Raw genomic sequence first — 26,280 nt, forward strand, 5'->3', positions numbered from 1 at the left:
GAAATTAATGGAAGCTGTTGTCAGTGGATACCGGTGTGGTGCTCTGCTCTTGTCCAATGATAACAGTCGGCTGCGTGCGTGTTCCCACTGTGCGCTGCCCCAGCTCTGCGCAGATCGCTGACACAGACTTGAGAGAACCCCCAAAGACCACAGACTCTAGTAAGGTATGAAGGAACCCGAGCCAGGTTTATTGTCAAACGAAGCACAGTAATAGTTTCCCATAGACCAGGCAGGGGTCAGCAACCTTTCAGAAGTGGTGTGCTGAGTCTTCATTTATTCACTCTAATTTAAGGTTTTGCGTGCCAGTAATACATTGTAATGTTTTTAGAAGGTCTCTTTCTATAAGTCTATAATTTATAACTCAACTATTGTTGTACGTAAAGTAAATTAGGTTTTTAAAATGTTTAAGAAGCTTCATTTAAAATTAAATTAAAATGCAGAGTCCCCCCGGACCCAGTGGCTAGGACCCGGGCAGTATGAGTGCCACTGAAAATCAGTTTGTGTGCCACCTTTGGCATGCGTGCCACAGGTTGCCTACCCCTGCCTTAGACTCTACAAGACGTACTACGAATTTGTACCCCCTGGCAATGGACCGGCTCAGTCAGTGGTGGGACTTTCCACTGCCCCCTAGGCCAGACAAAGATGTGCACTCTGGGACCTATATTTATACAGTTACAGGACAGATAACTCATCCCTACTGACATATTGAGGTACAGCCCCTTGACTCGTTAGGGTGCTGTCTCCTCCTTTGATCATGTTGTTTCAGGCCTTAGACGGGCCTTTAATACAAGAGTTTGTTTCAGGGCCTCATCTTACTACAGAAGCAGTGTGGCTAAATCCCCATATCGGCTTTGAAAAATCTCACCCGTAAAAAATGACCACTTACTACCAATGTTCCCTCTAATTTTTCCCACCCATGTGCAGAATGAATTTTGTTATGTGCACCATTATGGACGTGATGTATGGCACATCACTTTCATATCGGTACACATAACAAAATCCATGTTGTGGGGGTGGGGCCAAGGGGTTTGGTGTGTGGGAGGGGGCTCAGGGCTGGGGCAGAGGGATGGGGTGCAAGGTGTGAGGGTTCTGGCTGGGGGTGCAGACTCTGGGATGGGGCCAGGGATGAGGGGCTCAAGGCTGGGGCAGAGGGTTGGGGTCCAGGGATGTGAGGGATCTCTCTGGTGCAGACTGAGGCGGGGATGGATATGAGGGGTTTGGGGTGCAGGTGGGGGCTATGGTGGGAAGAGAGGACTTTTCTCCCCTCCCCACAGCAGCACCTGGGCGGGGGGGGGGGCCCGTGGCAGGGAAGAGGAGGCACCTCTCCCTGCTGTGGCAGCTCTGGGGCTGGGTCTGTAGGATAGGTGCCCCTCCCCGGCCCCCGCAGGTCTGGCTGGGTTCAAGGAGGGGCGCCTCATGACAAGTCCAGACTGGGGCCAGGCTGTTCTGCCCCGTCCAGGCCCTGGCATAGTTGGGGCTGGGGGCCTGCCCTGGCTGCAGTAGGTTGGGGGCCAGGCTAGGTTGGGGCTTACAGAGAACTTAGCTTAGTACTTTTTATAATTTCTCATACCATTCAGAGTGGGAAAAGGAATTCTGTCATCTGCTTGTTTTTTCAAGGCTTTATACTGGACAGACTGCTATTGGAACTTAGTTTTAACACTTACAAACTTTCTGAACAAATAGGTAAAATATTACAGGATTTCAGTTTTATCAGTATTTCCTACAGCAGCATTGATATCATGAAAACTGTATATTTAGGATACAATACTTCTGTTTACTTTTCAGAAATCAGTCTATTACAGATTTCTTCAAACCAGCTCCAAAACAAGGTAAGTTAATCATTGTTATGAAAGATCTTTTGTACATGAGTTTTCTTAAATTATTCAAGTCCAGAAATGTAACTCACCTTATTTCCAGTTTTGAAACTTCTAATCTATAGAAGACCCTTAGCTGTATAACCAGATATGTAAGAAATGTTGCTGATCAGTTTCATTTTTGTCTTGGGCATGAAAATACTGTTTGAAATAATTTACATGGTGCAAGTGAACATTGAATTGCTTAATAGTCTATTTGGCTGATGAGAGAGAGAGATGGAATCTGCAGGTGTATCTATGCTTTGCAAAAAAGGTTGTTCTTAATTCGGGTTAGTTAACTAAACTAGCTGTAAAGAGACAGCAACTCAGTTTTTAACTCTGATTAGCAGGTTGAGTTAGTCTCTGGGAGCATGGCGTTGAACTCAAGCTGCTAATCCAAATTAGTTTTTAACTTGGGTTCACCGGTTGAGTTCAACCCCACATTCCTACAGAGGCTTTAACTCAAGCTGCTAAACAGAGTTAAAAGCTAAGTTGCTGTGTCTTCACTGCCATATTAACCAGATAACCTGAACTAAGGACATATTTTTTTATTTATTTGGCAGTAGGTTTCTGCATTGTTACTTCATATTTTGTGTCTAAAAACTTCTTTATTTCTCTTTGTAATAGTGTGGTGACTAAATTATGCATAATTAATTGTTTATATTTTGTATCTCTTTAAATTTGACAATAAAGACAGAATTGTATTGTGTTCTCCGGACAAAAGAAATGTAAAAAATGGGGATGTTGAACTGTCGGTCATACGTACAGAAAGATTTGAAAAGAAAATATCATCTCAGAAGAAAACTAGAAGGGAGAGGATTCCAGTCCAATCGCCAAACAAGAGTCCTGTAATGGATGACTTATTGAGAGGAGCTAACAGAGAGAAAAAGGACAGTCCAAAAGTTGTAGAGAACAATAGAGCATGCCCGGTGCTAAGCGCAAAGTATCCAAAGGTTGTGGTTCGAAAACTCCTTATGTCTGGAGGCCCTCCCAACTATTCCTTGACAAAAAAGGATACGGCCAGTAAGAGAGAACCTGGGAGAAATGAGAAGTGTCCAATTAAAACAAGAACACCCTTGTTTTATGAAAATGGTAGGGAACAGCGGATTGACTGTATGGATCGAGAGGAGGCCAGTTCAGATGCCAGCAAATGGGTTTCAACATCAAAAGCTGACATCTTAAAAAACTATGCCAGAAGTCATGGTAATGTGAACAATAAGCCTTTGTGCCAAAAAGCCGGGCATTCCACAAAGCTCCAGTATAGCCCTGGTGAGTCTCAATATTGGTTACCATTGGAAACTTACTGCAAAGAGGAAGAGCAGACAAGACAAAGAATGGAACAGTCTAAACTGCAGCCCTTCAGTCCAGTAAAGGTATTCTTAGGAACAGGTATATCAAACCAGGTATGTCTGCAAGTGTCAATAAGGGCCAAACCTGACCAGTATTTTAGGTGAATGTGATTACATAGTATTGTTGCCTTAAGCAAAGCATTGGTAAACTGATTAATAGTTATTTTTAGGTTAGTCAGAAATAACTAGCTTAAAAATTACCTGCTCAAAACAGAAGACTACCCAAGCTAGGTATAAGTTTACTTTAATGCACCAAATCTTGAGGACCCATCTGATAATTCATAACCTTAAGTCATAACCATTGAGCAATAGGAAGGGACATTAGCTCTCTTCCTGGCAGCAGTGGTCTGCTTTTCATTCTTGATTTTCAGTGCAAACACAGTGCTTTGGAAATTGCAGACCCCCTCACAGTAGTAAACTTAAATGCAAAGGCAGATGTACTGATGCTGGAAACCAGTACAAATATGCAAAAATAGTATAAAGTGAAGTATATTGATATAACTGGCATTTTATTTAAAAAAAACTTGTTTTGACAAGGTAATTTTAGGTGAAGCAGTAATCCTCTCTCCCTGTATGCCACTTTTTGGGTATTTACAACTTCAGAATTAAGGCAGCAGTTCTCAGACTGGGTGGGGACCAAAGTGATCATGACCCCATTTTAATAGGGTCACCAGTGCTGGTGTTAGACGTGCTGGGGCTTCATCCCTGGGCGGTGGGGTAGGGCTCTGGCTTCGGCTTTAGCCCTGGGCGGTGGGGCTCAGGTTACAGGCGTCCCGCTCGGGGCTGAAGTCCTTGGGCTAGGACTTTGTCCCCCCACCTGGGGTGGCCGGGCTCGTGCATGCCCAGGATTTGGTTCCTCCTCTTGGTGTCATGTAGTAGTTTTTGTTGTCAGAAGAGGGTCATGGTGCAATGAGGTTAGAGAAACCCTGAGTTAGATGTGAACCTTACAGTCAACAGAAACAAAAAGTAGTTTTAAATAAATGGAAATGGCATTGGTGTTTTTTTTCCTAAAATTTAATACGGCTTTTATTTCACCAACCAATGAACCCTGTTTAAAAACACTGTCAAGCTCAAACAAGTAACTTTTTTTTTTTTATCTTATTAACAGGGCAATGGATGTCTCTTAAGAAAAAGATCAAGCTCTGCCTCAGGTAGAAACAACAGTGCTAATGATGTAGAATTAGTTGGTGCAAACCGGTTACCTCATTTTAATGATTAATAAATGACAATGGCTAGAGTCTTTTTGAAGTTTGAATACTCCTTGTATGTGCATGAGGATGAATTGAGATTCTCATAATTTCGTAGAGGCTCATCAGTAACTAAGAAACTAAACCTGAAATTTTACCACACTTTATACCACATATATATAATTATGCATTGCAATGGTTTGGTCTGTTGTGGCAAAGTTTAGAAATGACTTGGAGCTGGTGAAAATATTCAAAAACAGTATATGCACCTCTACCCTGATATAACACGACCTGATATAACACGAATTCGAATATAACACGGTAAAGCAGTGCTCCGGGGGGGCAGGGTTTCGCGCTCCAGTGGATCAAAGCAAGTTCGATATAATGCGGTTTCACCTATAATGCGGTAAGATTTTTTTCCAATTTATACAATCTGTTTCCAAAAATCAGTTTCTGTAAAAGTCGAGTGCACGCAGCCATATTAAGCACATTAATTCGGCAGTGTGCGTCCATGTACCGAGTCTAGCGTCGACTTCCGGAGCGTTGCACTGTGGGTAGCTATCCCATAGTTCCCGCAGTCTCCTCTGCCCATTGGAATTCTATGTTGAGATCCCAATGCTTGATGGGTCAAAAAACATTGTCGCAGGTGGTTCTGGATACAGCCTCACCCCTCCCTCCGTGAAAGCAACAGCAGACAACCATTTTGCGTCATTTTTTCCTGGGTGAACTGTGCAGACGCCATACCACAGCAAGCGTGGACCCCGCTTAGCTCAAGATAGCAGTCATGAACATTGTAAACACCTCGCGCATTCTCGTGCAGTTTATGCTGAACAAGGACCTGAAAAACCAGGTGAGGAGGAGGCGGCTACGGCAGCACGGTGACGAGAGCGATGAGGACATGGACACAGAATTCTCTCAAACGGCAGGCCCTGGCACTTTGGAAATCATGCTGTTAATGGGGCAGGTTCTAGCCGTGGAACACCGATTTTGGGCCTGGGAAACAAGCACAGATTTCTATTACAACACAGAATGCAAAGTATACAGTGCTCACTTTGTATTTTTTATTACAAATGTTTGCACTGTAAAATGATAAAAGAAATAGTATTTTTCACTTCACCTCATGCAAGTACTGTAGTGCAATCTCTTTATCATAGAAGTGTAACTTAGAAATGTAGATTTTTTTTTGGTTTCATAACGGCATTCAAAACCAAAACAATGTAAAACTTTAGGACCTACAAGTCCTCTCAGTCCTAGTTCTTGTTCAGCCAATTGCTAAGACAAACAAGTTTGTTTACATTTATGGGAAGTTGGATGGACTTACCAGCAAATAGCTTTATATATGGTAGTATTTCCTAATCTCTTCTCTTCTCTCTTCCCGTGTGCTCCCCCGCCCTCCCAGGCTGCTAGAGGTGATAATGTCTAATTAGAACATTGGAATTGGACCAGGACCCAGAGATCAGTACTTATATTTTAAGAGAATCTTTATCCAAAAAGGAATGGGATCTGTTAAGTGTGTTAGTTATTGTCATACTTCTAATTCTGTTTTCAAAATCTGTTTTCAGAAACACATTTATTTATATCTGGATTTGAAATAAACTACTTCAGGCTTATGGAAACTTTTCTCTGTTCTCAGACATGATCCCTCTTCCCTTAGTCTGAGCTACGATCAGTCCAACATATTTTAATTCTAGCATGTGGAGCAGGTGCCCCAATATGCTACTGAGCTCCTTTCTTAAAAGAAACTGTTCTTAGTTCATTGCCAAATTAGTTACAAGTAGTGACACACCTGTATAATCTCAACTAAAGATAACTGGTTTTAGCCTGAATACTGTGGACTAAGTGAGAGAGTTGCTGTTTGTGCCCAAACATTTTGTCAGTTATGTAATTTAATGAGGAACTAACAGTTGTCTAGTACTTCTTAAAAGAATGTTGAGACAGTTTCACGTGATACACTGAAATTTTTCCAAATATGAAACTTTTTTTTCAAACTTTTTCCACAGATGATTCAACTCAATCAAAGCAGGTTTCAAAACCTAAAGTTTCTTCAGTTATTTCAAGATGGTCATCTGAAAAGGCTATTAATGTATGGAAAAACCAGTCATTCTGCCTAAACTCAAAAATTTCTTCAGGACTGTCCAAACAAAAAGACTTTACTGGAAAAAGACAAAGGATATCTATGCATATAGATTCGAAAAGTTCAGGAAAACCTGTGGCACAAACTTTGAATGAACTTCATTTCAGCAGGTCATCTGAAAAATGCAAAACTAGACAGTCTGAATTCATGAATCATGTACTAGAGTCTCCAGGTGATGGTGTTTTGCAACTAGTGGATGCTGCTATGTCACATAGAGAAGACTTGTCTCTTTCACAGGAATATTTTGACATAAGCCACAAAAAGGAAAAAGATAATCCCACGTGTGAGGAATTATCACCTTTATATTCTGGACACCGTACTAATAAAAATGACCAAATCTGTGTTGCAGATACCAAAGAGAATCAGTTGCAAGCAACCCGCTCACATTTCCTCTTAGAAAAGTCAACATCTCTTTCTCAGGAAAATGCTACTGTAAAGACTCATCTTCATGAATTAACTAAAACTCAGTCAAACACAATGTGCACAGAAAAAATGAAATGCCTGCATTCTTCTTCCCCCATTCAAAGTGCTAGTACATGTCAGATATTGGAAACTGAGAGAGAGCGAGACAGAGTGAGACAAATTGAACCTGGCCTTTGTAAAGATAACATACAGCTTCCCCCAGATTCTCTCAAGAATTTTACTAAATCAAAAGAGAACACTGTAAAGGCTTCAGAAGATAATTCTAACTTGCCTTCAGTGGAAATTTTTGAGAAGCCTGTATTTTCAGTAAAGATTGGCAAAGTTGTTGCACGTTCACTGTATTTTGAAGATGGATGTTCAGCTAGTAGCACTAGTTCTTCACAGATTTCAAATGAGTTGAACATTGAAAGCTCCAACATAACTTCTATGTTGAATGGAAAATTAAGCAACAGTTCTGATAGTGAAGATGAGAGTTTTGACTATAATTTGGACAGCGATGAAGAAGAAATACTCTTGCCACTACAAGATATCCTGTCCTCAAGTTCAAAACCACATGTTGGAACTCCAGAGGAAGCTTGTCTCAAGGATCTTTCACAGGACACCTTGACTCCATCACCCAAACTTCCTGTAAGTGGCTAAAAAAATTTTTTCATCTGAGTCAAATTTGTCAGTGTTTGTTTCTTCTGACACTTCAGTGTTTCCTATAAAAGAAGAATCTCTTCTAAAGTCTTGTGTCTGGCTGTAAAACTGGGTAGTCAGTCTGATCCTATAATGTCCTTCTATCGTGTATTACACCTGTGCTATCTGAGCATTTGCGGAGATTACATAAAGTAAATAAGTTCCTTTGGCTCTGTTCCACTTGAGCATATTAGAAGTTTCAGGAACTTTGTTTTCCTCTTACCCTTCCTGTTAAAACAGAAATAGCTTTACATTTTCATATTGTCTTGAATGTGGCAAGATTGTTCCTTGGTCAACTTCAGTTCTTTTGGGAGTTCAATATTTGTTGGGCTAGCTGCTGAGTAAGATGTTTCCTTGTCTTAAGAAGTTCATCCACCTTGATGAATTTAAAAGTCGTTGTGGTGTTCCCTCTAATTTTTCCCACGCATGTGTGGAATGAATTTTGTTATATGCACCAGTATGGAGGTGATGTGTGCCATATTGGTGCACGTAACAAAATTCATGTCGCGGGAGCAGGGCCGAGGGTTTGGAGTGTGGGAGGGGGCTCAGGGCTGGAGCAGAGGGTTGGGATGTGGGGGGTGACGGCTCTGACTGGGGGTGGGGCTGGGGATCAGCAGTTTGGGGTGCAGTCTGCCCTGGACTACAGTGGGGAGAGAAGACTCCCCGCAGCTCGCTCTCCCCACAGCAGTGCCTGGGTTGGGCAGGAGAGGCACCTCTCCCCTTCCCAGCTGTGGCAGGTCCAGGGCGGGGTTGAGGCCTGGGGAGGGGCACCTCTCCCCCAGCCATGGCAGGTCTGGAACTAGGGGAGAGGCGTCTCTTCCCACCGCAACCCTGAAACTTAATAGTCTGCTGAGCGGCCACACAGCTTAGGGGGAACTTGGGTAGTTAGTGAGCTCTAAAGGCTCAGGAGGTTGACCTGTGAGCATGAAGTGTTCTCTGAAGTGTATAAGACCATCCTATTGAGGGAGCCTAAATTTCAAAGAAGCTGAGAATACTTGACAACTTGCAGGAGGGGCCAGGACTCGTCCTGCAGTCACTTCTCATTTTTTCCTCAGTCTGTCCATTAGGATGAACCCCATCTTACAATTTACGTGGGTATTATGGGGATAACTTAAGGTTAGCACTTTACAAATTATTTGTTCAGTAGCACAGCCTGGCAAAAAAAGCTGTTTTTTTAAATTTAAAATTTATATAAAAAAATATAAAAGAGGGTTAACTTTAAGCACTTCTAGCGTAAGACTTTCCTAATGTAGTGCTCCTAACAGAAGGCTAATTACCTTGAAAACAGCTGATTTTTTAAAAAAACCTTATTTCTAAGACAACTTTGACTATCATGATTACATAAAAATGTATTCTGTTTCTAACTCTTGAAATAGTGGGAGAGTGCTGTTTGCCTTTTTTCCTGAAAAAACACAAATGTAATACATGTAATGACCATTAGAGGCACATACTAGCTCAGATGTCTGGTCGCATACATTTACTGCAAACATATTTCCTAGTATGTGTCTGTAGAATTAAATGGACACTACTGATAAATAGTATGTTACTCAAGAATTGCCATGACCATATCTTTTGTGAGATAGTCTCCTGTTTTGTTTTTTAAAAAGGGCGTGCACAAAATGTAGAAGACAAAGAGGCTCCTGAATTGTGCTAAAGCTGTCTCAGGCTGAATTTCTAAATGCTAATCAAATGCAGAATCTAGGGGGGTGTGTGTGTGTGTGTGTGTGTGTGTGTGTTTAAAAAAAAAAGTTCTTTTGAGCTTCTGTGATTGGACCCAGCTGACTCTCAACCCTGTGCCCAGTGTTTTAGACTCCTCTATTCTATTGACTAGCCTTAATTCTCTTCAGCCCTTTTATTTGGTAAATCCTGGTATCACTTCCTTAAGAAGGGAGCAAGTGCATTTGTTTAACTTTTATATGGTGCTTTTCACTGCAGTATCTGACACACATTTTACATATCGGTTAAATGAGGCTAAGAGAGGTTGTGATTTTTTTTTTTTGCCCAGTGTCACCATAGGAAGCTTGTAGTAGAGCTGAAAACAGAACTAAGATCTGAGATGGTAAGACCAATGTTTCATCTGCTGGTCGGTGCTGTCTGTCAGAGAGAAAATGTTTCTGCTCTTTGCAATTGATTGTGTAATCTGTCAAATGGGGCTCTTCGGCTTAGATTTTATTTTTTAGGAGCTCCTGTATGTTTCTAAATGCAAATTCATATAATAGATCTTCTTGAGCAGATGGATTAAATTACGTCTAGACATGAATCTAGACATGAATCTTCTTAAGAAGACTGTTTTCCCTATTCGTAAAAAAAAAAAAACCTTCATGCTACTTCATTACAGCTTTCTAAGATTCCTGTTGTGAGTCAAGTGTCTTATGTGAACAGCCTAGAGCATCTCTTGAAGGAGAAGGAAGAATCCAAAAGGTTAGCATGTTTATTATTTTAAGCTAAATCTAATAATACTTGTGAAAAATGCTAAACTTGCTTGTGGAATCATAGGTTCTTTATTCCTCCCAGAACTGGCATAGCATGAGCAGTGGCAAGTTAAGATTTGGTTACTGCTGCCAATGTGCCTCAGTCTGTACCTAGAAGGACCACCTGAATGTGTGTTAATGAGACTGTCAGTAAAGGGACATATTGTTAGTTGTGGCTTTTGTGATGTGTTTACTTGTCCTTAGTCTCATTCCAGTTCCTATCAACTCCCTGTAGGCAGGCATGAAATACAATTACTTGCATAGACTTTTTACTGTAGCTTCTTCTGAGCTGGTTGCTGTTACAGAGGTAGGCCTATCAGACTCTAAAATCTTTCTTGCTGCCTACTAGGATCACAACAGCCAGTTTTGGTGGATGCAGTCAATTACCATCCTTCCAAGATGTCCTTAAGGCAAAAGGCCTAGGCTGGAATGTGTATTGATGCCCATTTGTAATGATGGGAGGGGGTACTATTGACAATCTAGCTAGTAATGAACTTGATCTTAGAAGTATATTCAAAAGCTGATTAAAGTAAGAGTATTCTTCCCGTTGATCTTTTACCTGCCAGTAGTAATTTCTTGATATCGTTTACAAATAGGATCATACAGCTATAGCAGTCTTCATCAAATTTTTGTTTTAAACTGATATACTCATAAGAGTGTATTCAGGAAGTTTTATCACATTATAATGAGCTTCACATGATGCTTTAATCCAAGATCTGAACTCTAATCTACAATGGAATATACTTGTTTGTTGTAAAAATGGACTAGCAATAATATAGTGTTCTGCTCTTGCCGCCACCGCAGGGTAGATGACCTGGAGAAGCAACTACAGGAAGACATACAGGAAATTGGATTAAATTTGGCATCTGGAGAGGAAGAGCAGGAAAACTCTGATGAAGATAGAGATCTGTCAGAAGAACACAGGTTTTTCCTCTTTAATATCACCTAAATCTGTTCTTTAGTTTCTTTAGTCTCCCACATGGGCACGCATACTCAGTGTAATGTTATTTATGTCAGTAGTTCTCAACCAGGCATCTGGGCCTCTCAGGGGGCCACAAGCAGGTTTCAGAGGGTCCACCAAGCAGGGCCGACAGACTCACTGGGGCCCAGGACAGAAAGCCAAAGCCCTGGGCTCTGAGCCCCGACATCCAGGGCTAAGGGCTAAAGCCGAAGCCTCAGCAACTCAGCTTTGTGGGGCCCCAGGCAATTGCTTTTTATATGCAAAAAACAGTTGTTGTGGCCCAGGTGGGCCGTGGAGTTTTTATAGCATGTTGGGGGTGACTTGGAAAGAGGGAGGTTGAGAACCCCTGATTTAGGTGGCTGCTGTAACCTATCCCTGTTACCTTTTAGTTTTTTAAAATACAAGCTCCTCCTTTGTCTTCAGGGTCCTACATAATTACTTGGCAATAACTGTATTGAATCTAGGCTAAAGAGGCTTTTCAGTTTAAGACTGAAATTTTCATCAGCCCAGGATACATCTGTCTTAGACAGGAAGTACCAGTTATCTAAGTTCACAGGAACAATTTTGTGTATTACAGGGCATTTATAAAGAGGTTTTCGGTAGTATCTGATGCCATTCCTGATTATCATCCTGGAGAAGAAATATTTCGCTTACCAAATTCTGGGAAAATCTTCAATCAGCATAACCTTGATTTGAGGAATTCTGGTTTCATCCCTCAAAATCCTATAGAAAAACTACTTCTTAGGTAAGGATACCTTTTTTTTTTTTTTTTCCTGTGTTGTTGCCCTTTATTTGGAAGACTGTCATAATGGCTAACTCTTTCTGAAGATTAAAAAGAATACCTTTGAATGGAAGTGAGTTCTGCTTTAACTTGGAAAACAGTGCTAACCCCTTTATTTGGAACTGAGGTTTTCCCAGAGGGCTTTACAATACAATTGTGCTGCTCGAAGGGAGGCTTTGCTGTTTCCCCCGTAGATGGAAACCTGGGTCTCCTGCCCAGTGGTTATGGCTCCAGGTGGCAGCTCCACCTCGTGGGCACAGTTCCCGAGTAGCAGCCCTACCTTGGTGCAGTTCTCAGATGGGGTAGGGAACCCCAAGCCCTCCCACTTCACTGGGTTCTGATCCGGGGGCTCAGGAGGTTGGTTTGGCTTCACTCATCTGGTAGTGCCTTGCATCAACCTCAAGCCAGCTTCCCTGGGTCACTTCCTACCTTCCTCTGCATCCTCGCTGGCAGTCCCTGGGGAGTGCTGTCTTCTGGGCTTCCTGCTCTAGTCCCATTCTCTACGTGCTAGGTGCTGTGGCTCCTCTGTTCCTTGACTTGGTGTGGTTTTGGGTCACCTTCCCTGGAGCTCCTGGAGTCTATCCTTCTCCATGGCTTGCCAGCCCCAACTATGCTGTCTGGCTGCCTTTTCAATCCCATCTCCGACCCAAGGATGCTGGGCACAGGTGGAGGTGCAGGGCTTCCTGAGCCCAGAGTTGCTCCTTAACCCCGCCTGTTCAGTGAGGGGTTTATAAACCCAGTCACACCACCTCAAGGCTCATTGAATAACCCTCCTCCATTTTTCATTAGCATGGATGAAGAAGGATTCAAGATGGAGGGCTTCCCCCTGTTTCTGTTGGCTCTTGGAATCCATGGCCCATGGAATCCTTCACAAACTTGACAGTTTGCTAAAGCAGAACTGAAAAATACAATATAATGAATGAAGAAAGTTAGCTGCTTGGGTATGGCAAGACCAAGAAGATAGGGTCTCATAAAATGGACTCTGAGCTGTAGTACTTGTTGCACACGTTTGTAGAAAGATTTCCATGCTAAGGAGGATTTAAACAAAAGTTTTTACAACTTACTCATTATGTTCTGGAATGACATTAAACCTAGAATCCTCCGTGTTTTTAATCACACAGCCCATCAGAACTAGTTGAGTCTCATTGACAAAAACCCTAGAACTGATTTAAGCCTATGGCTGTCTTGTCATGAGAAAATTTGGAAGAAATGATGAGTCAGTCATGGCAAACTTCTTTCATCCTCCTTCCCTTACAGGGAGATGGCACTTTATTCTTTGTTTTACATTAGCGTTTAGAGACCCCAACTGTATCTGAAACCCAGCTGTGTCAAGCACTGCACAAAGATCTGACAGGGGACAGTCCATGCCAAGAAGAGCTTGGCATCTCGAGAGACAAAACAAACCACCTTGTAAGGGAAATAGAGGCACAAAGAGGTGAAGTGGCCTGTCTTAGGTCACATAACACATCAGCTGCAAAAAGAACCAAATTCTTCTGACTCCTAATCCAGTTCTCTATCCACTGAACCAAACTGCCTTCCAGAGGAAGGGGAGGGAAACCAAGGCTCCAGCAGCTTCTCTTCATTCCCTTTTGGGGAAATAAACAGAAGTGGTTTCTCTTCACCTGCCATCAGAGGATGAAATTAATAGGGACCTAAAAAAAAGTTACGATCTGTGACATCCCTATCCCTGTTATCAAGGCTTAATCATAGAACTAAGATCCTTTGTATGCCTGTGTAACCCACAAGAGCAAAATTTCCTCATACTTTAAATGGTTTCATACACATCACAGAAGCCACAGCTGACACTGTGCCCCTTTGATAGTTCCATAAAGATCAAAACTCAGTTTTAAAATTCTAACATTTCAGTACTCAGTTTTTAAGTTTCCCTTTGCATTTCTCTTGGCTTGGGTGGGAAATTAGACTATGCTGCTTTCTTTTTATTCTTTTTTTAAGTTAGTCAGTTTCACCTCCAGAATCTCTTGTTTTTATAACGCTGTGGTGACAACTATTTGCATTCCATCTTTAATTTTATGAAACAATTTCCAGAATAGAGACTGAGGTGATTGGCACTTTCAGTTTAGAGAAGGGATCTATAATATATATAGTTAGTTTGTGTGTGTGTGTGGTGTGTGTGTAGATAGATATATTTTTTATATATATATCTCAATCAATGAGGTATACAAAATTATGCTTTGGACATAGGATAAATAAGAGCATCTAGTTTTTTTTTTTCTCATAATATAGGAACAAAAGATTCAATAGGATTGCAATTCCACAAGAATAAAACTAATAAAAGGAAATACTACTATGCATAATTAACCTGTGAAACTCTTACCACAAGCTGTTATAATTGAGGCCAGTGATTCAGCAAATTAGACACTGATGATAAAAACATACATGGTTATATTAGATGGTTGCTTAAAAGGGGTAAAAACATACACGCTTCAAGGTATAATCAAGTATCTAATTAGGAAGACACTTCATCTATGGGCTTATTTCAGAAGTGTTCACTATAAAGTTTCTTCTGTTTTTCCACTAAAGGAACTGGTAGCACTTACTTTCAGAGGCAGGGTACTGAACTAGAGGGGCCCCTGGTTTGATCCAGCTTAGCAGTGCATGTATTTCGTTATAAAAATAGACTCCAAATTAGTCTTAGAATTTGTTTCTTTATTCATAGAGCTAGTACACCGTTTAAAAAGTAGTGCTTTAAAACACCACGGAGAAGTCGCCTTTTTGGTTGATGTACTGTGTTGCAAGATGGTCAGGGATCAAAACTGGGATATGCATTCCATCTATCACCCCGTTGCAGCTAGGGAATCTCATTGCCTCAAAGCCATCAATTATTTCCTGGACATTACCGATAGTCACAGTCGTTCATAGCTGGAGGCAATTAATGGCCCTGCACACTTGCATCACCGCAGCACCCATGGTGGACTTTCCCACTCCAAACTGATTTGCGACTGACCGGTAGCATTCTGGAGGTGCCAGCTTCCGTACAGCAATTACCACTCATTTTTTTCCCAAGTGAGGGCAGCTCTCATTCTGGTGTCCTTAGGCCTCTATCTGGGGCGAGCTCCGCGCACAGTTCCAAGAAGGTTGCTTTACGCATCTGAAAGTTCTGCAGCCACTGCTTGTCATCCCATACATGCATCATGAGGTGATCCCACTACTCAATGCTTGTTTCCCGAGCCCAGTACTGACAGTCCACTGTGGCAAGCTGTTCCGTGAATGCCAGCAGCAATCTTGAATAATTTGTTTCCATGGCAGACTGCAGGGCAGGCATCACCGATTCACTCTTCTGCAGCTCATGAAATACTGCAGGACCAGCTGCATTGTGTTTGTAATGTTCATCACCACAGTGGTCAACAGCTGATGATCCATGCGGTCAGGAAGAGGTAGTGGGCACACAGTTTACAAGGGCTGTTGAAAAATGGTATGAAACGAAGTAGGAAGCCCATGGAATGATGGGACAGAAAGAATTGCATCACAGGATGGCGAGCGCATCCCCATGATGCACTGTGATCCATTTCCAGAGCTCCCAGCAGCAGAGGGTGACAAAGGGTGGTGAGTTGCACAGTGGAATAGCTATCCACAATGCAACCACTGTGGATATGCTCAGCTGACACAAGTAACATTGCATGGACATGTTCCACCAATGTTGTTAAAGTAACTTATGATCGTTGACGAAACTTAAGGTGACTTAACTCGGTAGCGTAGACATGGCCTACAACTTGTATTCGTCAGAAATATAGTGCAAAGAATATCTGTAGTGGAGGTTTCATAAACTCAAATTCTTAAGTGAGATCTTGGAAAAAATTTTTTTATGGTTTTAAAGATATCAATTTTATCACCAAATTGATTCCTGTTCTCTTACTTACTATTTTCACAGATCAGAAGTAACACAGCAGCTTTCTTTAACAACTCAGGGTTTCCTCAGTTGTGCTTACAGTTGTACACAGTGCCCCATACCAGTTTTAAAGTGGCTGTTTCAGGTAAGATCATTGGTATTTTCCACTTCTCCTAGGTTAGATTATACAATTGTATTCATTATTGGTTTATTTGGGGACCAAATGTGATGCGAACTTCATACAGTTAGAACACCCAAGATTCTGAATCTACTAGATGAGTTTCTAATTTTAAACATAAATCACCCTCTTTCTGGATCCTGATCTGTTCTCCAGTCTGAAATATTTCAGATGCACATCTCTTCCTGCAAACACCAGAGACATTTCAGACATTGTGGGGTTCCGGGGCTTGGTCATGCCACTTCTTTCTTTTCATCTTCCTGGCGCTACAAACAGAATAGGACTTTGACAATCCTGCCTTATTCTTTAGAATCCTAGTGTCTTAAATCTTATTTTAGGGGCAACAGAAAGCTGTCTTCCGTTTTCCCATCCCTGCTATCCCTTTTAGGAGATCAAATTTCTTGTACCATTCTGTCTAGTAGGACCAACTGCCAAACTTATTTTTTCTCCTCTTCCCTCCCCAATCAAGGCAGAGTAGGCCAAACAGAGCAAGTGGAAGACCAGTAGGTGCTCCTTCTCTCAGGAGTCATAGAAGGGTTAGGGAGCTCTGCTGCACCTACTCCCATTCCATAGAACCTTATGGTGGGGAAGGGTCTCTGACTTTGGACAGCAAATTAGGATTTCCATTCCTTTGTGACCCTTCCACCATTAGCAGCAGGCTTCTCTAGAGACCCTCAGCAGGAGTGATTCTGTCCTGAAATAGGCCTAAGGTTGAGATATCTCCTCTATCATGTGGATACTATTGACTTCAGACATGTGGGTACAGGAGTCCGTACAGCACAGATGTTCTCTGGAGCTCCTCCATGCCCTTCATTCCCTCTTTAGATCCAGAGAAATACTAAACCGACTGAAGGAGACCTTTCACTTCTATCGTTAAGGACCTTAAAGCCTGTCTTTCATGATAAAAGATGCTCAAGGCTGTAGTCTATATTCTCCATGTAGTAAAATGAGGCCCTGAAACAAACTTTTGTGTCAGAGGCCCAGTCTGAGGCTTGAAGCCTGAACCAAAGTACTTACAGGCATTGCTAAGCAAAAGCTGGGCTGTGAGCCAGAGGCAGGCCCTGCACACAGAAGTTGGCGAGAAGAGGGTTGCTAGAAGCAGGTGCATCTTAAGGGCAGGGTCAAAAGGACAGCCTGATGGATAGATCTGTTTGAAACAACATGATCGAAGAGGAGACAGCCCCCAGTGAGTCAAGGGGCTGTACCTCAATACGTCAGTAGGGATGAGTAATCTGTCCTGTAACTGTATAAAAGGAGGAGCTGGAGTGTGCATCTTTGTCTAGCTTAGAGAGTAGTGGAGTGTCCCGCCATTGACTGATCCATGTCCATTGCTGGGGGCACATATTCGTAGTATGTCCTGTAGAGTCTATAGGAAACTATTACTGTGCTTCGTTTAGCAACAAACCTAGCTTGGGTTCCTTCGTACCTTACTAGAGTCTGTGGTCTTTGGGGGTTCTCTCAAGTCTGCTGTGTCAGCTATTTGCACAGAGCAGGGGCAGCACACAGAAGGAACATGTACGCAGCCGACTGTTTATCAATCGTCGAACAGGAGCAGAGCACCACATCTGTAGCTACTGACAACACTCCACAGTAAAGAACTGATTATGAAGAGTTTGAGCTGTCTTAGACCTCAGGAAACTGCACAGGTAGATGAAGGCAAAGTTCAAGATGGAGGCTCTAGTTTCTGCTATAAGTGCAATCTCTCCATCAAACATATTGACACTGGTAGTTATGGCAGAAGCTTTTCTGCATGTCTCTATCAGACCCTGTTTAATTTCGGTTCAGCTGCAGAAATCCCCACAAGTACAAAAGCGTTACTTTTTAGTCTGTCTTCTGCCCCCAGGATGTTCTGATGATGTTAGTAGTGACAGCAGCTAGACTTACGGCATCGAGGAATTATCTTGATGTCATCAGAGCCCCATCCTTAGGGGCCCTACAGGAAGTGCCCCAGGGCACTTTCCTGGTCACATGATTCAGGCCCATGGGATTCTGATAAATAGTTCTGACACCCCCCCTGGCCCCCCCCCCCCCCTGCAACTGCTAGAATGAGTGATTCAGAAGATCAAAACTGAAGAAGCAATCAGTGGTCATTCTCATCACCCCAGATTGGCCAAAAATATATGGTTCTCAGCTAGCTGAATGAAGAGATGTAACCGTTCCTCCTCTGCAGACAGCCTTTCCTGTCCCGTGATCTGTTCTTGCATACCGCCTCAACTCCCGACACTGGGTAGCTTGGCTGTTGAACAGCAATTCCTAAACAAGGTACTCTCTTAGCTTTCTTGTGGGCATTTTACCCTTTTCAGCTTACTCTGAGTATTGACAGAATTCTAGTAATGGTGACAAGGGAGGTGAATCAACTTGAAAACCAGGCATTCCATCTCCACTGGATTACATGCAGCTCATCCTAGACTTGGACTTAAACAATTGCATCTCAACAGTGAATAATGTTCACAGGCTTGTCATAAGGTAGCTCACAGACTGATATCAAAGTTTTTAGGGCAATTTGTCTATTCAAAAGTTAAAGCTGCTTTCCAACCCAGGAGGTGCCTGTAGGGTTATAAGCTCTTGCAACCCATCAAGACACTGGAAAGTAGATGTCCCCTCCATTTTTTCTCTCCATAAAGACATGCTTCCTGGTGCCAAATACATATACAGAAAGAGTCTGAAGTCTCTGCTCTTAGAAGGTACTGACTTTATAACATATTACATATGGCAGTTCTCTGTAGTTCATTTATTATCAAGGTGAACATCCTTCCATTTATCACAAGGAATTATTCATCTTGCCCAAAATCCTCAACGTGCATAAATTCACTGTGGGTAGGTAGGTCAAGTTCTGAATCATTGGAGAATATGTAGCTTCAGAAAAACTGATTCCAGAAGGCAGGAGCCCACTTACCACATTCCACAGTGGCCCTAGGAAAAGACGTGAACCACCATTTAGGAAATCTTCAGGGTTTTCTTAATACCTTTTAAAAAAAAAAAAAGAAAAAAAAAAAAGAAAAAAAAGAAACTTACTCCCCAGTTCTCAGCAACAATATTCAGGAAGATGGTCCCCAAATGGATTAATACAGTACTGCTGGTTTTAGGAAATGCTGCTCTCTTGCCTTACCAATTTTTCTTTACTGTTTGCTACATCTCAAATGTTTGAGGGAAGAGGTCAAGATTCAGAGAGCAGATCTTATTTCCTTTCTTTCCCCCAATCTGCCTGACTCAAAATAAGTTCTTCCTCTACAATTGCCTCTTCAAGGGTCGTGTATATGCACCTCTACCTCAATATGACGCAACTTGATATAACACGAATTCAAATATAACTCGGTAAAGCAGCGCTCCAGGGGGGCGGGGCTGCGCATTCTGGTGGGCCAAAGCAAGTTCGATATAACATGATTTCACCTATAATGTGGTAAGCTTTTTTCGGCTCCCGAGGACAGCATTATATTGAGGTAGAGGGGTAGTAATACATTTGAATAATGTCTTAAGAGTTTATCTACTGAGAATTCAGTATTTCAGTACAGTATTATGGATGCTTATCTGGCCAAGAGTTGAAATCAAGTTACAACTGCTGGTTAGAAGAGAGACTCTGTCCAGGTGGCTTGGCCTGGGGGAGACGTCAGTTCCAGAAGGAAAATCCTCATGTGACATATCTGACATTGAGGTTGCCGCTACTAGAATTAATCTTCCCGTGGACTGTTGAGACATGGGGATGTAGTATTCTGACCTTATCCTTTGCAAGAATGTAACTTTTTATTAAACATTCACAAGATAAGAACTCTGTTTGAATGACGCAAATAGCCTGAATATCTTGTGGTATCATTCCTCACACTGTTCCTTGCTTAGGAGGCTTTGGCATTTATTTATTTTCTGTTACCTGTTTCTTCTCTTAACAAGGATTCAGATTATTTTATTAATAAAACCTCAGTGTAACTAATACGTAACTTAGTTTGTAATGCTTCTTTCAACAGATGATGTCAGTTCATTCAGACTACTATGTTTCAATGCAGATCTTGGATACGCTGATGGATACAACAATTAAAAATGGTGAGTCTTTAAATAAGAGACAGTTGTAATGGACTGAGGATAATGGTCATGGGTCCCAAATCTAGAAAAAGGAAAAACAGAGAATTCTCTGATTCTCTTTGTTTTCATTGCCCTTGTAAGTTCAGGTCCCTTCACTGGGTGATGTAGCACACATTTCATAGCCATTAGTCTTTCAGTGATTGTGTGCAAGCCAAGTAGCTGGTCATGATCTCAGTGTACAGCTGTAGAGGCAATACACCCAATACAAAGATCACTCTGGTCAATTACCTTCCGTCATTGCCCAAATAGCATTAAAACTAGAAGGACATCTGTCCAGTAGATCAAATAGATCAGAAGTCTTTACCTTTTCCTCCTCACTTATTTTGTGAGGTATAGGCAGACAGTCCATAGACTGAAAATTAGAAGACAGTGTTATTTTCAAATGGTTATAGCCGGGACTCTAAACAGAAAACGCTGCATGGTTTTCCTTCAAGATGAATAGCATAAATGGTAAGAGGGCCCCATATATGGAAATTGCCTTCAAGCATCTGCCTCTGCTCTCATTTCCTGCTTATCCTCCCCTCTCTCATTTGTAGTCTTAAGGACTTCTGTCTGACCACTCCATATATTCTCCAGCTTTTTTGTTCATTCGAATCCCTCAAAACTCGCTACTACTTGAAGCCTACCAGCTAATTCTTGTAATTAAAATGCAGTCACTCACCCATTTCATATAAACTTTTAAAAAGCTGGTATGGGTTTAGAGTTTCTCTGAACCATCCTATTTATTTTGTACTTGATTTCTGTTGTCTGTTTAGATTGTAAGCTTCCGGGACAGGAAGCATGTCCTCCTTTGTCTCAGATGTTGTTCAGTAGGAGTAGGGTTTGATCCTGTCTCGGGCACTCAGTTCCCACCGTTTTCAGTGTTCCTCGCAGTAGCATCAACTCTCAGTTTACAAAAACTTAACCCAGTTCAGAGCTATAATCCTGATTTTTTTTTTTTTGTCTGAAAAATTTTGCATCCAGTTTCTATCTTCCCTTCTTAATTTAGCTCCCCTAGACTCTAGAGCAGTGGGCTCCAAAGTGGGGTGCGCAAGACGATCCATTGAGGGGCGTGCAGCCAGCAGCGGGAAAGAAGCTGCGCTTTCCCCTTCAAAGCTGGCTGGAGAGAAGTGACGCTTCACTCCGGCCGCTGGCTGTGCAGCTGCCCCTGCTCCTCCTGAGCCCTCTGGCCCGGGCTTTAGAGCTGCAGGCCAGGGCTCCGGGGCCCCCTTAGCCCAGGGCCCTGTAGCCCCTAAAGTCCCTGCGTCCCGGGTGGCCCTGCCCGAGGTAGGGGGGAGCTCCCATAATCATGGCCATGGGGGCAGTGCCGTGCTGTGCAGAGCCACCTGCTCACTCCCTGCACCAAACAGGAGCTGCCCCAGGTAAGTGCTCTGCACCTCCTGCCTGCCCCAGTCCTGAGCCGCCTCGTGCACTCTCCCAGACCCCGCACCCCAACCTGAGCTCCCTCCCGCACCCTAACCCTAATCCAGACCTTCGAATGGCTGTATCACAAAGTGTTAAACCAAGATTTTCAGGAATAATGAAGCATATTCAATCACATTGCTCTCACTAAAAAAATTAATACTTTTTTTGAGAGCAAAAAGGTTTTTTTGTACTGTTAATAAAATACAATAAAAAATATTTTAAGAATAGTTTTTCATCTTTATCTCATCCTTTTTTAATTTCTATTTTTTGTATGTTTTATAATGTACATAATGTAGTAGTACATGTATATAACTGAGGTGCGTGCTCAAAAAGTTTTTAATGATAGGGGTGCGCGATCAAAAAAGTTGAGACCACCGCTCTAGAGCATCTTCTGCAATTACTGTGTGTGTGTCAGACGGTAATACATGCTGTAAACCAACATCCCTTAGGCTTTGAGCATCATCTCTTTGTTAGCTGCCATCAAGCATAAGTAAGTTATACCTGTACAATGCTTTCTGGTTTAGAAATTGTGTCCTTTCTTAGAGGCAAGCATAACCCTTCCAGTGTTACAGCAGGCCCACTGGCAGTTTATCTGATCCTCTGGAAGTAACTCACTCCACATATCATGCCCTTGGTTGGGCAGCAACTTCAAAAACTTACAAAATCATAAACTGCTGTCAACTGGACAACCAGTACCACCTTTCAGTGTCAAGCTCCACACCTTGGTGCTACAAAATTATCCTGGTGGCTTTGAGGATAAAAGGCTTCCACTTTGATGTACAGAAGATCCTCATGTTAGTAGTGCTTAGCACTGGCGTCACATAGGGCCGTTACACACATTCAGTTTCTTAAAAAGCAACAAACTAAAATTAACTTTTTAAACATTAATTTCTTGTTTTGTACTTGTAGCTACCATCAGTGATGCACAGTCTGAAGTGTGGATTCCCTCACTGTCTGATATATCAGCTGTATTGATCAATATGGGAGTACCTTTTAGATCTTTATTTCCTCTGCAGCATCTACAGCCCACTTTTACTGAAGATGACATTTTGTAAGTATTTTGCTCTTGTTTTCTTTGCTCTAAACAATAAATATCCTCTCTTGTGCTGTAATGTAAACTAGAAGCTGCTTCCCTGGTTTTCTTCCGTCATGCCCACTCTTTTACCGGTGTACAACAGCCTGTTAACCATATAGCACATAGAACATATACCATTATAACAATTTCTGCCAGTTAAATGTTAAACTCTCTGGTTTGTTGATCGATCCTTCGCTCTTCCTGCTTTAATCTGAGTTTTGCGAAAAGCACAACCTAGGAAATTGGGCCAAACCGTTAAGAATGCTTTAGAACAGTGGTTCTCAACCAAGGACCTGGGGTTCTCCAGGAAGCCTCAAGCAGGTTTCAGGGGGACCTCCAAGCAGGGCCAGCATTAGACTTGCTGGAGCCCAGGTCCGAAAGCCGAAGCCCCACCGCATGGGGCTGAAGCCTGAGGACCTGAGCCCTGCCACCTGGGCTGAAGCTGAAGCCTGAGCAAAGTGGCTTCGTGAGGGCCCCTGTGGCATGGGGCCCCAGGCAATTGTCCTGCTTGCAACTCCATAACGCTGGCCCTGGCTTTTATTTGCAGAAAACCAGTTATTGGGGCACAGGTGGGCCGTGGAGTTTTTATAGCATGTTATGGGGGCCTTCAAAAGGAAAAGGTTGAGAACCCCTGTTTAGAGAGTCCCAGAGCTTGTTCCCTATGACACTTTCTAAGAAACCATGCAATATTTTCTTAAATTGAATCAAAATGGCTTTGGAGTATCTTTTTAAAAAAAAAAAAATTTATAGGTCATTTAATATGTTTTCTGTTAGATCTGAAATGCAAATAACAGTGGGAAAACAAACAAGTGGAGACACATCTGCAGGTCCCGCTTTTTCTTGTCTGCCAGAAACCAACCTAATTAATGTGGTCAAGGTGAGATTCTCAGTGCTTTTTTTTTTTTTTTTTTTTTTTTTTTTTTTTTTTTTTTAAGGGAGACCTATGTCTGAGTGCAGTACTGTGTATGTCTTGTGAAGGTAATACTATCCTGAGAGAAAGCCAAGCTTGTGTTTTTGAGAGAGCTGCTATGAGTAAAAATTTAAATACAAAATTTTTAACTGGCTTCAAAAATATCTTGTGGAAATACTTTGTCGTAACATACCATTTGTGTAGGGAAAGTGACAACTGTATTGATAGCATTACTGTTTACAGGAAATATTTAGGGCAACATTCCTGAGAAATCCAGAATAATACGTGTGTCTCAGGATGTCAGTTAAGGAACACATATATTTTCAGAAAAAAATAGTGAGATTAACCCATAAATACCTGAAAAATCTATAATTTTGACTAGATGCTCTCAATTATTGTTTGTTTAGCTGGGAGGGTTGTCAGCAACTCACACCATGTATAAACAGGATGTGTGTTCCATGGGGGATGATCACTGCTGCAGCACCTTTTCGCAGCCTCTCAAGGGAATATTGTATTGGAATCAGCTGAAAAGACACCCTGTCTGAATGACAAAAAGTGAATAGCTTAAGAAAAATGTGCTACTGTAAAGGAAAGAATACTCCCTTTCAGTGCCCTTGTATGATAGGAGGTGTTGCAAATTTATCAGTTGATACACATTTAATATGCCTGCTGACCAATTTAAGTTCCGAGAATATATTTTAAAATACAGCAGAGCCCTGTTTTTCTGGTCTCATTGGGACCCCTTTCCAGATCAGATAAAGAATGGGAAAATGCAATGCTGCATCACCATCTAGTGGCCACAGGCGAGATCACCTGCTTCTGGCCCTGGAGTCCTGGTGGTTCCGTAAATGCAGAGAGCTGGTTAAGGAGGAGGTCGGGTAAATGGGATTCTACTGTAGTAATTTAACTAAAATATCATAATTTAATGTTTGTTTTTTCCCCAAAAAGTTTCTTAGTTTTTGTACGACTATGTATCCAGATGCTTATGCGGACCAAGAAATATTGCTGCTGCTGTCACTGCTATTTAAAATTAGCCTGGAAAAACTGTTGAAGCAAATTCCATTGATAGATTTTCAGTGCCTAGTGTTAAAACTACTGAAAAATATCAGAGACTGGGATGCCAAGGTAACTTCATAACTAATTGTATAGTGCTACGTATACAAAATTACAGCTTGAGTCCAAGGAAATCCTCTCTTGTTTAAACCTTGGCCTGTATTTAAGTACATTAAGCAAAAAAATTTTTAACATAAATAACAAAATCCCTGTTGGAAAATTCAGTCTAAGCAAGATGAGTTTTGGATCTCTCCATGATTCCATGGGGGAGTGACTGAGTATGTGGGGGAGAGGGTTAAGTGTAGATGTTTCTTTGCCATTGTGCTTGTCTGTCTTGTTTGTAAGTGAGCAGTATATTGAAATGTACAAGAATCTAACTCAACAGAATTCTTGTAAATTTAGAATGTCTGGTTGAAAGAATGAAGCAAAGCATTATACTAAATGTAGCTCGCAAACAAGTTTTTTGGCATACAACCTTGACTGTCCTACTATAAATTAATAAACCTGGAATATATATGGCCTACTAGCTACAAATGCAATGCAAAAAATATCATTAAGGACATACTTTCCCTTCTTTCTACCCGGCTCGAGGGAGGGGATAATCTTTTGACTGCAGATATGTGGATTTTCAGACAACTTTTCATACATGTAACAGCTGACCTTTGTAATATAATCCATTCTTAGTAAATCCTTTCTTTTCATTTTAAGATGCCTCAGCTCTGTCTGACAATAAGTGAACTTTCCAGTCATCACCATGATCTCCTTTGGTTAGTTCAACTGGTCCCTAGCTGGGAAAAGCGTGGAAGGTAATAACAGTGTTGCATTTATTTGATGTTAACAGTTTATGTAATATCAAAATTGTGCTAATAAGCATATTAGACATATCTTGAAATACACACAGTTTTAAGGAAAGAATCCTATAAAAAGTAGAAACGTTGGAAGAAATTGCTAAGGAGAAGTATAAAAGAATAGCATAAGCATGTAGGTACTAAATCAAAAAAGCTAAAGCACAAAATGTGTTGCTTCTAGTAAGGGACGTAAAAGGCAATACAAAGTTTCTTTAATTACATCAGGAGCAAGAGAAAGGCAAAGGAAAGGTGTAGGTCCTTTGCTTAGTGGGCAGGAAAAGATAACTGATCACATCAAGAAGACTGAGATAGTTTTGCTTCAGTCTTCACTAAAAAGGTACTCAACATAATATCAAGAACAAGGGGGAAGGAAGACAAACCAAAATAGGGAAAAGAACAAGTTAAAGAATATTTGGTTAAGTTAGATATATTCAGTTCAGCAAGGCCTGATCAAATTCATCCTCAGTTACTTAAGGAACTAGCTGAAGCAATCTCTGAACGATTAGCAATTATCTTCGAGAATTCATGAAGGACAGTTGAGGCCCCTGAAGGTTGGAAAAGGGCAAACATAGTGCCTGTCTTTTTAAAAAGTGAAACAAAGAGGACCTTGGGAATTATAGACCTATCAGCCTAACTTCGATACCTGGAAAGACTCAGGAACAAATTATTAAACAATCCAAATTAAATTTATTAAACGGTTTGTAAGCACCTAGAAGATAATAGGATTAGAAGGAATAGCCAGCATGGATTTGTCAAGAACAAATCATTCCAAACCAACCTGATTTCCTTATTTGACAGGGTTATTGGCCTAGTGGATATGGGGGGGGAAGCACTACAACTGTTGACACAGTACCACATGGCTTTTTTTCATAAGCAAACTAGGGAACTGTGGTTTAGATGAAATTCCTGTAAGGTGGGTGCACAACTGGTTGAAAGACTGTTCTCGCAGTAACTACCAGTGGCTCTCTGTCAGACGGTGAGGATGTTTCTAGGGGGGTCTCGCAGGCATCAATTCTGGGTCTGGTATACAATGTTTTCATTAATGACTTGCAAA

At 41.7% G+C, this 26,280-nt stretch overlaps 1 protein-coding gene across 1 annotated transcript in view; it reads left to right on the forward strand.

The window, feature by feature from the left end:
• The window catches only part of SLF2 (SMC5-SMC6 complex localization factor 2), a 56,141-nt gene that overhangs the window by 15,898 nt on the left and 13,963 nt on the right, over nucleotides 1-26,280 (forward strand). Inside the window, exons 2-14 of the mRNA XM_050957994.1 lie at nucleotides 1,786-1,829; nucleotides 2,547-3,256; nucleotides 4,311-4,353; nucleotides 6,390-7,573; nucleotides 9,963-10,045; nucleotides 10,900-11,019; nucleotides 11,634-11,801; nucleotides 15,727-15,829; nucleotides 19,822-19,897; nucleotides 22,250-22,391; nucleotides 23,190-23,292; nucleotides 24,274-24,450; nucleotides 25,087-25,184. Of these exons, the coding sequence (XP_050813951.1) occupies nucleotides 1,786-1,829; nucleotides 2,547-3,256; nucleotides 4,311-4,353; nucleotides 6,390-7,573; nucleotides 9,963-10,045; nucleotides 10,900-11,019; nucleotides 11,634-11,801; nucleotides 15,727-15,829; nucleotides 19,822-19,897; nucleotides 22,250-22,391; nucleotides 23,190-23,292; nucleotides 24,274-24,450; nucleotides 25,087-25,184 (3,051 nt within the window). The remainder of the gene's footprint in view (nucleotides 1-1,785; nucleotides 1,830-2,546; nucleotides 3,257-4,310; nucleotides 4,354-6,389; nucleotides 7,574-9,962; nucleotides 10,046-10,899; nucleotides 11,020-11,633; nucleotides 11,802-15,726; nucleotides 15,830-19,821; nucleotides 19,898-22,249; nucleotides 22,392-23,189; nucleotides 23,293-24,273; nucleotides 24,451-25,086; nucleotides 25,185-26,280) is intronic.

Source organism: Gopherus flavomarginatus, chromosome 6 (genome assembly GCF_025201925.1).
Source record: "Gopherus flavomarginatus isolate rGopFla2 chromosome 6, rGopFla2.mat.asm, whole genome shotgun sequence".
Classification (NCBI taxonomy): Eukaryota; Metazoa; Chordata; order Testudines; family Testudinidae; genus Gopherus; species Gopherus flavomarginatus.